Source organism: Anomalospiza imberbis, chromosome 8 (assembly GCF_031753505.1).
Source record: "Anomalospiza imberbis isolate Cuckoo-Finch-1a 21T00152 chromosome 8, ASM3175350v1, whole genome shotgun sequence".
Taxonomy (NCBI): domain Eukaryota; kingdom Metazoa; phylum Chordata; class Aves; order Passeriformes; family Viduidae; genus Anomalospiza; species Anomalospiza imberbis.
Window position 1 is genome coordinate 33,602,456 of NC_089688.1, and position 17,042 is coordinate 33,619,497.

Consider the following 17,042-nt stretch of genomic DNA (forward strand, 5'->3'; position numbering starts at 1 on the left):
AAATGGAGATTCCAACATTTAAGTCCTGCCTTCCAGCCCTGCCCCTCACTCCTTCATTTTCCAGCTGATTTCTGGCTGTTTGATTTCCCAGTAACACGTGTCTCAGGTAGGATTCATCTCCAAATTGATGACAGTAATTTGGTTTTCTCTTTCAATATATTTCCATTTCTCCAAATCCAGGGCAAGCCAGAAGTTTGAGAAGTTTTCAGACTTTAAAAGATGCTCCAAAAACTCAGCTCAGACTGACACTGTTTTATTGGGTTTTTGTGAGTTTTCCCAGCCCAAGAGTGGTCGGAGCTGAAATGATGGAAGCTTTAATGCAGTCCCCTAGAGGTGTGGTGAATGCCCTCAAAATCTGAATTATAGGAGAGGGTGGCAGTTCTTGCTGCATTTATTCTCCCCCAGCTGCTGCAGAAACATCGTCACTAAAGTAACTTTTCTCTCCAGGGGCTTTTCCAGCATGTGTCAGCATTTTCCTCTTGGGGTTTTGTTGTTGATGCTGTTCCTCTTTTATGATAGGAATTCTTTTCCAGACTTGAGCAATGAAAAATCTCCCCCCTGCCAGGAAACCCTAACCCCGTATTATGCATGAAAAGTTGCAGATGGTTTATTCAGGGGGGGGGGGTTGATTTTCTCACTGCAGACCAAGGGCTCAGGTTCATGCTTTCAGCACTGTTTGTGAAGCTGGGATGCAGGGGAATTCCAGGGATGCAGGCGCTCAGCATTCCTGCAGTTTCTCTGGCAGGTTGCAGTGCCTGCATCCCTAGGATTTGATGCAGGCTTCCAGAGCTGCCTGCACAGCCACGCTGCAGCCTTGGCTTTTACTTTTCTAATAACTCTCAGTCTTGCTGGTTTAATTTTAATAGTAAATGCAGTTTCTATTTACGTCCTGAGACTCCAGGCTGTAAAGAACTTGGCTATCCCTAGAAATCCGCATGGGTAATGATCTTTTTTGGAGATAAATGCCTTTTTAACATGCCTGGGACTTAATAATGGATGAGAAAATCAGATGCATTTCATGTCCCAGAGCCAGATTTAGAATTAAAGCTGGTGCTGTTGATGCCATAAGTTTGGTTCTGGGGAGTAAATATATACCTGCTAACTTTGGGAATGTCTGAGGAACAGAGGAATAGCAAGCACTGGTGGCAGATGCTAAATCTGTACCATGGGCTGTTGCTTCAGTTCCTGGTGCTGCAGGAGCAGGGAGCTGCTGTCTGTGCCCAGAGCAGCCATTCCAAAGAAATAATTGGAATATCAGCCTTTTGATGAATGCTCAGCCAGCAGCTCATGGACAAACAGATGTTCCCTGAATCCCCGCTCACGTTTGCACACGCTGCTGTTGGGATACAGCCCCAGGCAGGGAACAGGTGTTCCCTGGAATTATCTGGGGTGGCAGTTCAACATCTGGCAGCATTTGCTTCGTTAGCTTTGTAATTGTTTTGTACTCATTTAATTTCCCTGCTGGTCAGTGGGGAGGGCTTGGAAAAGCCAGGTTTGCACCAGGAGCTCGTGGCTGCGGTGTCAGGAACCTTTTTTCTGTGACTGCTGCTGCTCTCAGGGGACTTTGTGGAGGATAAATGTTCTGGGGTAGCTTTTGTGTGTTGGAGTTTTAGTGTTGCTCTGTAAAAAATTGGAGAGTTGTACATCTATAGAAATACACATAAATAAATAGACACTTCCTAAGTGGAAGCTGCAGGGGGAAAAGGCTACAAAGGCTGTGGGTTTTTTCCTGGTGTAAACTGCAGCGTGTGCTGGTTTGAAGCTGGTGCTTCCTGAGAGCCCCTGGGATGTACAGAGTGAGCAGGGTCCTGTGCTCACCTCACGAGATCAGTGGCTTAGTCTGAACATCAAGAACTGCTGTTTGGCTTTCAAAATAATCCCCAAAGGGACTTTTATCACGTTTGGAAAGATTCTGGTTCGTGTTTTTGTCAGCGTGTGGATGCAGCTGGCTCAGGATGAGGGAGCTGTATCCAAACACCTCCAGAGAGGGGGATTTTCCTGGGATGCTCTGGGGGAGTGTTTGGTGACAGTCACTCCTGCCTGGCTGCCAGCTCGGGATGTGGGTGGGCCACATGGGCCAGGTCATGACAGGAGCTGAGAAAAAGATTGAGCATGGCTGTGGAAGATACTCTGAGCTTAAAGGGGAAAGCCTGGGGTGGAGGCCTGAAGGAGTAAGGTCTGTAAGGCATTCCTTCAGCTGGAAGAGGAGAGCCTGTCTGTCTGTCTGTGTGTCTGACATCAGTAAGATGTCATCTGACAGAGCTGCCCGGATCCACAAGGAGGCAGTGAAAGGACGGTCCCTGGAAGCAGAGTTGTGGCACTCCAGACCCCAGGGAGGGTCGTGCCCTGTTGTCACTGCTGCTGCTCTGCTGTCCCTTGCCCATCCCTGTTTTGGCACCCCAGTTTTGCTGGCTCAGCCATGGGTTGGGCCGTGCCTGTGAGTTTGATCATGAAACTGGTTCAGATTTCAGGGAAAAGTGAGTTTTCCTTGCTCCTCCCCCTAGTTTGCAGGGTGATGTGTGGGTGTGTTGGCGTAGGAGACAAAAGGAATGAGAACGTGCAAAGCCTTGCTAGCAAACCCTTTGTGCTCTAGAGCAGCTGATCCCTGTGTGCTGGGAGCAGCAGGATCCACAGAAACCTGGAACACTTTGGGCTGGAAGAGACCTTTAAAGGACACCTAATCCAGCCCTCGAATGAGCAGGGACATGGAGTCACAGAGTCATTTGAAGTGGGAAGAGCTTTGAGATCATCAAAATGATGATCCTGCTCCAATCCTGTCTGACCCGGCCTTGGGCACTTCAGGGATGGGCACAGGCAAAGCCTCTCTGGGCAACCTGTGCCAGGGCCTCAGCACCTTATCATCAAAAGCTTTTTCCTTTCAGTCTTGGCAGCTCCATGGCCTGGAAAGCTGCTGGAGGAGAGTCTGAGCCGCTGCAGAGGTGAAGAGAGGAATGAGAAACCTGGGAGCAGCGGTGCCATCACTGCTTCTCCAGTTACACAGCTAAAAATCTGTTCCCAAGCTCTACTTGGGAAGCAGCTGCAGGCTTAAAAGCAAGAACTTTTGCAGCTCAAGGGACACATGAGATATGTTAACTCCATGAAGGACACAGGGAGGAGGAGAGGGGGATGGCTGGGTTCCCTGAAGCAGCAGATCTCAGCAGCTCTGTGGTGGGGCTGGAATTCCTGACCCATCCCACCAGCGAGCTGACCAGCCAAGGAAAACCTTTGCTGTTAAATTTCATATTGTCAGTCTCCATTTCCATCTTCAGCACTGAAAAGATCCTTCTGTCTTTAAATTTGGCCAAGCAATGGATTTGACTCTGAAAGATGTGCCCAAGGCTCTGCTGCTGAACTTCCTTTGCAGGTGTCACCCCTGAAGGGTGTCCCTGGTGCAGGGTCCTGCCTGGAGGGGCTGTGGGGTTCTGGCTCTGCAGGGACCTGGTGTGGAGGAGCTCAGGAAGGTGCTTCTGCATGTGTTTAGCTCCCCATGCACACTTAAATCCTTCATTCAACCCGAGCGTTCCTCTCATTGTTTGGACTTGGATTTCTGCAGTGCTGTGCTAGACTTTGGATTCACCTGTGAGGGTTCCAACCTGCTGTGCTGAAAATCCTTAAGCCACAGCCCTGCTGCCCTCCTTCCTTCCTGTGTTGCACCTCCTGACGTGTTGCAGTGAATTCTCACACATCCAGATGTGTGTTCTCCTTTTCTGACTCCACACAGTCAGGCAAGGCACACTTCTGCTTTTGCTTTTTCCCTTCCTCCCCTTCTCTCCTCCAAAGTGAGACTGCAGCTGAAACACAAAGTCTGGCCATGATGCAGCATAAAACTCTTCTGTGAGTATTTCCCCTTGGCTGTAATTAGTTTTTGTGTTCAAGGAGCAATTTTAAACATTCATCCAGAGCCATTACAAAGGAGCATCTGTGTGAGGACATGTTTTGTGCAGCTGAGGAGCAGAAGGGCCGCTGGGACGGAACCAAAGGCAACTTCTCCAATTAATTGTAAGATTTTTTTGGTGTTTCACTCCACTGCTCAAGGGTTTCTCATGTGAATCAATGGCAGACTGCCTAATTTATGTGTGAGCCCTGCTTGAAAAGCAGCCCAGATTGATTTGCTGACAGTGCACGGGGAAGGGTGACCCTAATTTGTGACTTCAGCAGGCCTGTTGGGACAGGGGGGTGCTGGAAACTTGGGAAAATGGAACTGCAAGTTTTTGCTTTGGCTTGAAAGGTTCACCATCCCTGTTCAGTAAAATGCCATGAATTTAGGGTATGGGTAGCTGTTTAGTATTATAAAAGATATTAATGAGATGTTAAAGCCAGTCAAAGTGTTTTTTATATTAAATGTTTATTCCTCTAAGATTTTTTAAGCAAATCCTGGAGCTTTGTTGCTGGCCAGTGTTGAATTATTTGATTAGTGCTCTGGTTAGTCTGATGAGTCTCTTTTCCTTCTCCATGTTTGTGTTAATGGCCTCAGTTCTTTGCTGAGCTTGCAGGAGAAATAGTAAATAATTCAAAGTAGAGCCTTGCTGCAGAGCCCTTTCTTAACTAAAGTGAGACCACAAAGGATGGACAGTGAATACACAGCAGGAGACACAATTGGATGTGGAACAGGGGTGGGAAATGGCTGTGGCATAGACCTGACAGTAGACAACAAGTGCTTAGAAAATAATCCAATGGTTTTTCCTTCATTTTCCACATAAAATCCCTCAGTGCCTTCATCTTAGCTCAGTCTCTCACGCTTTGATCCTCCCTTAACCAGGGCTGTGTGAGGTGCCCTGGGGACGGTGACAGCAGCGGCGGGGCGTGGAGGTGGCAACTGTGCTTGGGTGTCACAGCTGCCACCACCAGCCCCGGAGTCACAACCATTTCCTTTAGCGTGGGGACAATGACAGTGGCCAGAGCCTGGGGCTTCCTGCTGACTCAGCACTGGCATCCTGCTGTGCCACCGCTGCCCCTGCCCACGGCGAGCAGCCCCGCAGAGTCACCCCTTTCACGCTGGAACTCGTTAGCTCGACATCATTTTGTCTGTGCTGAGCCTCTGTCTGGAAACTTTCAAGTGGCTTTTAGGCTTTTGCCTCTGATCTGGAATTCCCAGTGATTCGGGATTGCCGGAGCAAGCCGGCGTTACCAGCGAGAGCCCAGGCAATTCCTAAACCTCCTCTGCCCAAAGTCAGCCCAGGCCTTTTCTCCCACACTCTCTTTGAGTAGATTGGCTCCTCTTTGTAGGCTCCAAAAGCTGGGCTTAGTCAGGTGTTCCTCAAACGCTGCTGGGAAGGGGGCTGGGGCGGGCTGGCTCCTCGCTCATGATAAGCTTTTCTATATATAAAACTGCGTGGCTGGCTGCTGATAGCGCTAATGAAACCCTCTGTTAACTCCTTCAGCCATCAGCAGCAGGTACAGCAGGTGCCACTGGCTCTCCCCAAGTTGTTTTCTTAATTGAGAGCAAGTTCTTAAATGCAGACACTCAGCCCTGCATTGCAGAACCGCAGCCCCGAATGCCAGGGATGAGGAAATGTGAAATGGCCTGAAAAAGGGGAATAAGTCCAAGCCCAACTGCAGGGGAGAAGTAAAAAAAAAAAAAAAAAAAAAAACCACAAACTGAAAAGAGTCAGTTTTTCCTGCAAAAATGTCATACAACAGAGATTCACCTCAGGGGATTGATTACACGAACCTGCGGAAATACGGGGATTTAAATACTGCAGGCAGCTAATTCAGCTCTTCCTGGAGCTGAAGAAACGTTCTTTAGCTGCAGGAATACTTCTGAAGGAGTTTTTGTTTTCCATGGGAGCAGCTGGCTGAGAATGGCACCTGTGTGTGGAGTCACCTGCTGGCAGCTGGCGTGTGACACCGAGCGTGGATGGGGGGCAAGGTGAGGCTAGGGGGGTGGGACACTGGGAGGGGACCTGGTGGAGGGATGGTGGCACCCAACTCTGGGATTTGCTCTCCTGCTGCCCAGTTTGTGGCTGTTCTGCTCTGGCTGAGGCTGTCGTGCAGTGGGATTTGGTCTGAACTGCTCATCCAGATCTCCAGTTCTCCAGCATCCCTGGCATGGGCTGGCCTCTGCCCCCTCACACATCATCTCCTGTCCCTCACAGCTCTCAAAGGCAGGGATGGCTTCAGCCTGTTCCCAGAGCAGAGCTTCAGACGCCAGCCCAGTTGGAAGACACCCTACTCCATTTGAAAGCCAGTTTGTCCTTCCCGTGTCACAGCCCAGGTCCCATCCCCGCAGCCACTTCACCTGACGGCTCTGGCAGCTTTGGCTGCCCATTCCCTGCTCCCCCAGGAGCCTTTCCATCACCCTGTGCTGCTGAGGAGATCAGATCCAGCACTTTTCCATCAGAGCTGGCGTTTCAGAGCAAGGTTGTCACTGCAGCGAGGAGCTGTCCCCTCAAAGCTGTGCTTTGCTGCTGAGGCACAGCTGGGCACTGCAGTAAAGACACCAAGGAAATCCTCTCTGGCACTGAAAAGAGAAGAATCAGCTTCTCATGAATTTTGTGGTTTCTGAAAAGACTTCTGGGTGTGTGGAGCTGGTGTTGTGCTGCTGTGCAGCTGCACCTTCCCGAGGTGGCTGAGCGTGCTTGGGTCTCTGTGTCCCCGAGGGGAACGGTCCTGCTGCTGTGAACGCTGGAGGTGGGTGGAGGAACAGGTGGAAAAGTGCTGGATCTGATCTCCTCAGCAGCACAGGGTGATGGAAAGGCTCCTGGGGGAGCAGGGAATGGGCAGCCAAAGCTGCCAGAGCCGTCAGGTGAAGTGGCTGCGGGGATGGGACCTGGGCTGTGACACGGGAAGGACAAACTGGCTTTCAAATGGAGTTGGGTGTCTTCCAACTGGGCTGGCCTCTGAAGCTCTGCTCTGGGAACAGGCTGGGGCCATCCCTGCCTTTGGGAGGCTGTGAGGGGCAGGAGATGATGTGTGAGGGGGCAGAGGCCAGCCCGTGCCAGGGATGCTGGAGAACTGGAGATCTGGATGAGCAGTTCAGACCAGCTCACCAGGAATGGGATGGGTCCAGCCTGTGGTGAGGGATTGGCCTTGGGGACTTGTCAAAGACCTTTTCCAAATGAGCATTTTACAGCTCTGTTGGTTTTATTTAGAATTAATCCTCTTGCACTTGTGTTAAGTCCCTAAATAAAACATGACTCAATTAATTAATTATGCTGAAATCATGGGACTTTACAACTTCACTTTAGGTAGGAGTTATCTCCTTTAATGATTAAAGCCTCCGATCATGACACAACACAAATTAAACTTTAAAAAACATATGGTAAGGGGACTTCAACCTACTTTTTTGTGTTAGGGGTTGTTTTTGGGTTTTTTTTTTTAATAACAGAAGGAATTAGTGGAAATTTGTTGAGATTCTTTTGGGAATATTTAAACCATTTTCTATACATCAGGTAGGAAATAGTGAAACAGCGTCCTCACTGTGTTGACTTTGGAATTGTATGATCACTTCAGAAATGCACTTGCTGAGTTTTACAGGATGTTTCCTGCTAAAGCTGGTCAGGAAAGTGCAAAAACTGGCTAAAGAATTCTTCAAAAATTGTTTGAGGGTAAATGTACACCTGTGAGAGAATGCATTAGTCATCCTGACCTCTTTGATTGCAGCGTGAAAACAGCTTTGAATTTGAAAGTACTTCTCATCTCTCTCTCTTTCTGAAGTAGTTCCTTCCATTTTTTTCTGTGCACTTTTCCTAACGTGGTCACGCTGTGCTGGACACTGGGGAGGCCAGCCTGGAATTCTGGGGACAGTTTGAGCCCTTTGTGACAAGAAGGACATTGAGCACATCCAGGGAAGGGAACGGAGCTGGGAAGGGGCTCAACCTGGAGAAAAGGGGGATCAGGGGGGACCTTGTGGCTCTGCACAGCTCCTGACAGGAGGGGACAGCCGGGGGTCGGGCTGTGCTCCATGGAACAGGGACAGGAGGAGAGGGAACGGCCTCAGGCTGGGCTCAGGGTGGATATTGGGGAAAATTCCTTCATGGAAAGGGTTGTCCAGGCCTGGCACAACTGCCCCGGGAAGTTTGGAGTCCCATCCCTGGAGGGATTTAAAATCCATGTGGAGGTGGCACTTGGGGACACGGGGCAGTGGTGGCCTTGGCAGTGCTGGGGGAACAGCTGGACTCTATCTCAGAGAGCTTTTCCAACCTCAAAGTTTCCTTGATTCTGTGATGGAGTTTTTGATCTGACAGCTGCCTATTCCAAGCCTGACCGGGGTAGTTTTAGATACCACAACCCTTGCATTGCTTCATTCAGAGCCACTCAGGCATGGAAAATAAATCTCTCCTTTTTTTTTTTTTTTTCCCTTCATTTCCAGATCTGTGGGGTTGCAGATAAGCCAGATGTGCAACACATGAGCAGGCAATGTATATTTTGCCCAAATTCAGGCTGCAGAGTTCATTATGCTCCTGGTTTTAATTCAGTTTATGCCACAGAATATCAACACAGCTGCTTTGAGTAATCCTGGTGAGCAAAGGAAATAAAAGAAATGGGATCCCTGTCACATTCAGTGCTGCTGCCTCCTGGTGACCACGGAGTAATTGGGGTTGGAGGGGACCTTTGAAGCTCCGACCCATTTCTCTGGCCCAGCCCATCCACTCCTGGGTGCATTTGTAGAAATCCCATTGATTGAAAAATTCCCCCACCGCTTTTCAAGTGGCAAAGTCACTTTGTAAGGGTGGCATGTCACCACCAGTGTCAGTTAATCCTGGCTGCAGCAGCCCTGTTAATGCAGTGCTTAATCTGCTGCTGACAACCTGTGATTTATATTCCCAGGAGATCCCAGCCTTGTTAATTGAAATGGATTGGAACTCGTGTTCTCCATGATCAGCTGGGTTTGGAGACTCAGGGTGCTGGGAAGGGCACACAGAAATAGCTGAACTGGGTAGAATTTAAAAATTGGTATTACAAAAGTGGCAATTCTTGTCTGCATTTGGGTATTTCTCTTTAAATATAATTTTTTTGAACAAATAATGATTGTGCTACATCTGCTGACCTCCTCTTCCATGGAAATCAAAGCAAATATAATAATTTGTCCACCTGAATTAGACACAAAGTGACTAAATAAGCAAGACAGTCTATCAAGCTTGATTATTCCAAATGGAAATTGATTTTATTCAGTTAATTGGTGCTTTGCCTCGCTCGGTCTCTTACGTGTAAATGATGATTTTGATTTGTAATTTTTTAATGTAATTATTGCCATCTCTTTGAAATTATCTTTACCTAGGGTATTTATATAGAATAAATGAGGAATATTTACAGTCAGATATAATTTTGTGGGCAGTTATATTAAATTATAGATCATTATAAAATTATGTATTCGTCCCCTAAATTACCTTGTTGTTTCTGAAGGGGTTGGAAACAAAGCTTATCTGGTTTTTATTTGTACAATCACCCCAACGTTGAGTGTGCAGTAAACAGTCCCATTTAAAAATTACGGGATTTATGGTGGAATTTAATGCTCATCCCAGTGTTTTCTAATTTATCATATGGTTGAATTTTGAGGAATGTTTCCCAAGTGGAGAGGTCTCTTCTTGAGTTTCTTGCTGGGCTGCACTGAACATGTGCAAAACATCTCCACAGACTCTGTTCCCTTTTTTTTTTTTCCCCTGGATTTTAGGCTATCCTGGGTCTTGAGGAAGAATTGCAAGGATTCAAAAATAAGAAAATGACAACTCGATTTGAATTTTTTAAAGCTCCTGAATGTTAAAGAAATGACAGAACATGGGACTTGATCAAACTTCTGAAATTGGATTTGGGGCTTAATGTCCAACTCCAATAACAGAGTGTTATGGAATGGTTACCCCAAGAGGAGGAATTCTGAAAATCTGGTTCCAGCTGATGGCCCATGGAGGGTGGGGTGTCCCTGGTGAGCTGAGGGCAGGAATCCGAGGTCCTGCTGCTCCACAGGCTTCAGTGCCCAAGGTGGGATGGGGATGGAGAGAGTGGTCAGAGGGGTCTGTGGGACCTGGCACCTCCTGGAGCTGTTTGTTCATTTTCCTTGGAAATATGAGGAATAAAGGGTTTGACTCCAGCTGGACGGGGCTTGGAGCACCCTGGGATGGTGGAAGGTGTCCCTGCCCATGGCAGGGGTGGGGTGGGCATTAAGGTCCCTTCCAACCCAAACCATTCTGGGGTTCCGTGGTTCCATCTTGATGCGAATTCCTGATTTCCCCCTGTTCCTTTGGAAAAGGCAGGAGCACTCCTCTCCCCAGTTATTTTGTAAACATGTAATTGAAGGGAGCAGTTTTGGGAATGCTGCAGCATTGATTGCTTGCCCTGATGACATAATGGGGCAATAAAGCCCTAATCAAAATGAGGTCATGGGAGAGCAATTCCAGTTAAACTGTAACCTGGCGCTGCCTGGGATGGGTCTGCAGACACAGTCCCTGACCGTTTTTGAAGCCAGAGCTTCAGGAAAAAGAAAACAGCTGCAATCAGCCCAACTGGAAGTGGGAGCAGCTCCAGGTGCCTGGGATTCCAGCCAAGAAGGAGCTGCTGTGCCAGCTCACCTACTCCAGGTAGGGGAACCCCCAGGCAGCTGGAAAAACAGGCACTGGGGCTTGAGATTCTTATCATGGAATCACAGAATGGTTTGTGTTGGAAGGGACCTTAAAGCCCAACCCATTCCATCCCTGGGCAGGGACACCTTCCACTGTCCCAGGCTGCTCCAAGCCCCAGTGTCCAGCCTGGCCTTGGGCACTGCCAGGGAGCCAGGGCAGCCACAGCTGCTCCGGGAATCTTTACAGGGACCAGCAGGGTGATGGGGTTTATGGGTGGAAAGCAGGAAGAGCAAAGAGAGAGGGTCACTCTTGTCTCCTCATTCCCTTTTTGGTGTTTTTGTTATTTTTAAAATTAAACTACCACATTTTTGGGTTTGGCACTTGCTCTTGGTGTGGCCTATGGCTTTGTCAGTGCCAAACAAAATAAGGCAGTGTCTCTTATTTTTAATTCTGTTTTCTGAATTGATGGTGCTTTATCCTTGCAAATGTGACTTTTGTAGCACTGAGAGGCTGACACAGGACCTGAGCTTGGGGGGGAAAACACAAATCCCATCAGTCTCTCACTGTCCTCTGTTACCTGGGCTGTTTGTCTGATTTTTTCCTGCTTAGGAGGTTGTAAGGGATGAGTCTCAATTTAACCTGCTCTGAAGCAGCTGGTGCATCCTTAGGAAAAGGAGTAGGACTCCAGATCTGTGGCGGGGCCACGTGAGACGACGGAGGTTTCGTTGGCCTATTTTCTCAAAGCCCAGGTTTTACTCTTGAGCTGTCAGGTCAGATGAGGATTCAGTTGTGCGGCCAAAATAGAAATTAGCCATGTGTGGTAATCCATTAATCCCTGGAAATAATGCCATTTATTCACGTTTTGGGGAGCTGGGCTGTCCTCACGCCGCCTCCTTGGGCTGCGCGAGGAGTGGCCGCGGCGATCCCGGGAGGAGCTGGCCAGAGGTGTCCCAGGCTGCCCTGAGCTGACCCCTGTGCCACTGCAGCTGCATTCCAGCTGCTCTGACTCCTTGGACAGGGAAGCTGTGGCTGCCCCATCCCTGGGAGTGTCCAAGGCCAGGCTGGATGGGGCTGGGAGCAGCCTGGGATGGTGGAAGGTGTCCCAGAGTGGTAATAAAGAGCAGAAAAAGTCAGTCCATGGGGTTAAACCTGAAGTGACTGAGCCATTCAGAATAGAATCATGGAATTGTTGAGGTTGGAAGAAACTTCCAAAACCATCCAGTCCAAGCTGTGTCTGGTCCCCACCCTGTCCCCAGCCCAGAGCTCTGAGTGCCACCTCCAGGAATTCCTTGGACACCCCCAGGGATGGGCGCTCCTGGGCAGCCCCTGCCAATGCCTGAGCACCCTTTCTGTGACAAAATTCCTCCTGATGTCCAACCTGAGCCTCCCCTGGCACAGTTGGAGGCCAATCCTCTTGTCCCTTTGCTATTTCCCTGGGAGCAGAGGCTGACCCGTGCATATCCAGGGAATAAAGGCTGGATGCCGCAGGATACGAGTCGATAAATTCACATTTTTTGTTTTAACGGCAGTTCCTATTTCTTTTTCCAGGAGGGACAGCAGTTGCCCTACAGCAGAGCTGTGTAATAATAACAATTTGTCTCTCCCTGCATCTTTTCCTTTCCACTTTTATCAACAAGAGGCTTCTTTTGTAGCATGTGGTTGTCCTTCCTTGCTCAGTCTGTTCTCTCAGGAGAGTTGTTACTATTTTTTCCTTCTTGTTTTACCAGGCTGTATCATGACTTTGTGAGTAAGGAGAATGTGGGAAATGCTGCTGTGCCTGCAGCAGGGGGTTGGGTTTGTTTTTTTTTTTTTGTTCAGAAAATGATATCGTTGCAGGCCTGTACATGAAGGCCATAAATGTAGATATAAAATAAAACTCACGGTGTTTTTGTGGGATTGCAGCTTGGGGCACCTCCCGGTCCACCCCGGTGGGAAGAGAAGGGGAAACAGCCTCAAGCTGTGCCAAGGGAGGTTTAGATTGGAAATAAGGGAGAATTTCTCTGTGGAGAGGGTTTTCCAGCCCTGGCACAGCTGCCCAGGGCAGTCCCCATGCCTGGAGGGATTTAAAATCCATGTGGATGTGGCACCTGGGGACATGGGGCAGTGGTGGCCTTGGCAGTGTTGGGAATGGTTGGATTTGATGATCTTGAAGGTCTTTTCCAACCTTAATTCCAAGATTTTCTGCTTGGTCCTGCTGAGCCCAGTCCGTTGCATCCACCTCAGCTGCAGCTCCTGGATTCCCCTGGAGTCTTCCTCCTCCTCGCTTCAGGAGCTGGAAATGCAAAGGGCTTTGGCCAAAACCAAAATCTCAGGATTTGCATAATCTTCGTGGCTGTGTTTATTTCTGATAAATTGAGGGACACCACAGTGTGTTCCAGACACACTTTATCACATCCCAGAGAATATTTTTTTTCTTTTTTTATCACATCCCAGAGAACAGATTCCAGGGGTCTGGCAGGGAACTGGCATCTGCAAAACCCTCCTGACAGGGATTTGGAGAGAAGCACTGATGTTCCTTTTGCTTTCTGCTCTCCTGGAAACTTTCCAGCAGCTTCAATTATTCTGTTTTTTTTTGTTTTTGTTTTAAGGAGCTGGATGTATTTTAAGGATGAGAAAGTGAACTCAGTACTGCCTTGGAAAATCAACCCCTGCCAGGATTGATTACCCAAAATTCCAGTGGATTTCAGCAGCCTTTACTGAGGGTGGAAAGCATCCCAGCATTCAGCACCTCTTTTATTAACTCCACTTTTATTCTGGCTTTATTCCACATTTCCAAATCCTCCTTCCCTTCCCTTCAGTTCCATTAAGTGCTGCTGTGTGTCCCAAGGTTTCTAATTATAAATATAATAATAAATAGTTAATTTGGGACACTTATATAATGCTCAGAATGATGCAGGCACAGTTTGCAGTGAGGTGTTAAACACAATTTACTGTCTAATCCCAAGAATGGGATTGGGAAAGAATGGGATTGTAAAACCCCAAGAATGGGATTAGTTTGCAAGACATTTAGGCTGCTTAAATTAGAAATAGTAGTAGAAGGAATTGAGGGAGTAAATTAGTAGGAAGCTGGACTGGGGAAATAAGTAAATAAAGTTCGATGCTAATAATACTTTTTATTATTCTTTTTTCACTCATTGTATTAGAGAAAAAAACCACTGAGGTTCCCAACTGTGTATCCAAGGAATAGCAGCTGGGTGCTGAGTTTGAATTTACTCCTGGGTGTAGGACCAGGCTTTGGAGAGGCTGGGAATGACTGGGAATATTTCACTTCTGAGTAACAGCTGTGAGAGCGGTGCAAAGGTGGTGTGAAAGTTGTTGTCACGGGAGATTTTTCTATATTTGAGCTTGTCCAGGGATTATTTCTGGTGGATTATCCCACTTCACGTGGAAAGGCAGGATTCTCTAATGGCTATTCTAATGACTGCCAAATTCCTGGGTTTCTTAGTGTGTTGTTAGGTAGGACTGTGTAATACCCTGTGGAAACTGTACTGTTAAATTCAGTGTATTTCCCTGAAACAGGGAGCTCTGGTGAGCAGCATTTCCAGGGATAGGATTTTAGCAGTGGCTGCAGAGCCACCGTCTGGATAAATCCTGCCACAAAGCAAAGGTTGTGTGAAATTGTTTCTAAATCAAGCAGGACTGGTGAATGGCTGAGATGGGAGCCTCTCCTAATTAATCTGTTCATTAGTGATTGGATAACTCACAACAAATTAATAACATTCATTTTCCACCTCTATTTAGAGGGACTGGAGTATTTCTGGACCTGTTTATTTGCCTGTATCTATGAGTTTCCCTGAACTAAGAAATTGCATGTTCTCATCACACTTTTCCTCCAATTTTCTTCACACTGGGAATTAATTTCTGGCCTCACCAACGCTGAAATTCTGTGTTTAGAAAGCAGAATCCACTGTGGCAAACATTCCCCCATGGAATTCATCCGTGGAGCCCCTCACTGTGGCTGAGGGAGTCAAGTGGGATAAGGAGACTCTGAAAGTGTGTGTTAAAGGGACTTGGAGCTTCCTGGTGTTACTGGGCTGCTTGGTGGTAAAAAACTGTTCTTCTTTGTTATGAATTTTGCTCTTATCTCTGGGCATGACTCCCAGGATTGTGTCCTCAGTGTCCTCAGATGGCTTTTTTTTTTAAGGAGGGAGCATTTTTGCCCTGATTTCTGGTGTTGTCTGTGAACCGTGGCTGAGTGTTGCCATTCTGTTGCTGGATTTAAAATCTCCTTAATGAATTTTTGGTGTGCAAAAGTTGTACTTTCTTTTTCTTTTTGCATCAAAACTGAACATCCAGTGCTAAGGTGATGGGAGAGTATAAAACAGGGTTGAAATAAATTTAAATTTCAAGCAAACATTTCTTTTACTTTTAGCTTCCTTCTGCCACGAGGGGAAAAAAAAAAAATGTTATCACTTTGAGCTGAAAATTTGCTTTGCTTCCTTCCAGGTCCAGGATGGAACATTCCTGCTCGCTCCTGCTGCTCTGTGTTAGTTTCATTTTTGCACGAGCTCTGCCACCCAATGGAACTGAGCTGCCCAAAACAACCACAACAACCAGTAAGGAGCGATCTCTGGGGCTGGAGGGGCACGGACCTCAGGGAGTTTCCCTGCTGGCACAGTCCAGGGTGTTTTGGCAGGACTTTGACCCCTCTGACACAGTTCTGATGGTGCCAGGTGTCCTCTGGGTTTGGTCTGCACGTGGGTGGTGTTGGGGTTTCACTTTCTCTTTGCCATGGAAGGGAAAAACACGTCAGAAGTGGAAGAGCTGCCGGAGCTGCCACAGGGATCTGAGGGGACGTGGGCACAGATACCAGAAAATAAATTTTCATGAGATGGCAGGATGAATAGATGGAAACAGCGTGAGGAGCCTTGACACGAGCTCTGTTTTCATGCAAAGACTGGAGGAGGGTGTGAGGTGTCCTGTGGAAGGTCCTGCCAGGTGAGAAACAGGAGAGTTGTTGTTCCAGGAGCTGAGAGCAATCTCCTCCTCTCCTGATGCCTTGTGCAGGCTGCTCTAGAGCAGAGGCTGGACAGAGCTAAAGAATAAAGCAGGGATTTATCAAAAGGATCTCCTCATGGATCCACCTTGGGCAGCACCAGAGCCCAGCCAGGGCTGCACCCAAGATGAACCCAAATGGTCCCAAAATGCACGAGCGCTCCCGGGGGCTCTCACTGGGATCAGCTCTGCTCCATGGGCACACTGGAGTTCATTGTCCCATTCCAGCTTTAGCCCATGCAGTCCCATCCTGCTTGTTTTTCTCTCTCCAGCCCACATTGTTTGTGCTCTTGGGCTGAGATTTGGATCATTTGTCCTTGGTCCCCAGCTGGAGAAGGAATTGTTTTGTCTCCTGCTCTGTGCAGAGAGCTCAGCATCCCCTGATATGGAGCTCAGACCCTCACACTAAAGCAGCACAGAATCTGAAAAATAGAAAAGCTGAAACCTGAGGCATCACTCTGGGCCACCACAGCACTTCATGTTCATCCTCATTTCTGTTTGCAGAATTTCTTCCTCTTCAAACCCTCCCACAACCATGTCCTGACACATGACAGTCCTGGGGAGAGGCTTGTTCAAGGGAATTTGGGGGGTTTGAGGAAGTGCCCAAGGCCAGGTTGGACAGGGCTTGGAAGAGCTGGGGACGGTGCAAGGTGTCCCTGCCATGGCAGGGGTGGGATGGGATAATCTTTGAGGCCCCTTCCAGCCCACACCAGGGAGATGAGGCTGCTGATGTCCCATATGAGCAATGTGACCACGTTTGATGGCTGTCCAGGTCGCTGTTGTTGACACCCCGTGTTTCACAGAAGGCTGATTTGTTGCTTTATTTGCTTTTAATCTGTCTGTGAACTTTACACCCCTGGGGAAGGAGAGGAATCAAGTGCCAGGCTTGGCTTATGGCCCCTTGGATTGTTTTGGTTCTTGGTTGTAGTCATTTAAATGGAAATAAGGGGGATTTAGATGGGATATTGGGAAGAAAAGGAGGGTGTAAGGCCCTGGCACAGGGTGCCCAGAGCAGCTGGGGCTGCCCCTGGATCCCTGGCAGTGCCCAAGGCCAGGCTGGACAGGACTTGGAGCAGCCTGGGACAGGGGAAGGTGTCTCTGCCATGGCAGGAGTGGAATAGGATAATTTCGAGGTTCTTTCCATCCCAAACCCATCTGGGATTTGCTGCTAATTCAGGTGTGAGCATTTGCCTTCTCCAGACTCTGACTGCAGGGTGGGAGCAGCTCTTGCTGGGCACTCCAGAGCTCGGCAGGGGAAGTGGAGGCTGGGGAACAAGGGGCTCCACCATCAGCAGTGACAATCTGAGTGTGGCTGTGCTTCCAAAAGAACCAAATTATTCATAGAAATGAAGCTGTAGCCGAGTGTGAATTTGCTAATTAATCAGTTTGAAGTATTGTCAAGTAGTTTTTGGTCCCTGCTTCTTGTCTGGCACCTGCAGCTGTAGAAAAACAAGTTACTAATACTGGGCTGAATATGTCAGAATATGGGAATTGAGAAGGGGAAGTCACTTGCTGTTTTTAGCGCTTCCCAGAATTTTAATAACATGAGTA

General features: G+C 48.1%; 1 protein-coding gene across 7 annotated transcripts in view; it reads left to right on the plus strand.

Moving 5' to 3' along the window:
• Positions 1 to 17,042, plus strand: part of PTPRE (protein tyrosine phosphatase receptor type E) — a 97,664-nt gene that overhangs the window by 50,014 nt on the left and 30,608 nt on the right. For 3 of the 7 annotated variants that reach the window (XM_068198337.1, XM_068198336.1, XM_068198338.1), the window contains exon 2: positions 14,943 to 15,052. In XM_068198337.1, the coding sequence (XP_068054438.1) occupies positions 14,950 to 15,052 (103 nt within the window). In that variant the 5' untranslated portion in view covers positions 14,943 to 14,949. Of the gene's footprint in view, positions 1 to 3,796; positions 3,835 to 5,622; positions 5,870 to 14,713; positions 14,800 to 14,942; positions 15,053 to 17,042 lie in introns of those variants that run through there. The other 4 variants (XM_068198333.1, XM_068198335.1, XM_068198332.1 and 1 more) reach the window with 4 other exon arrangements.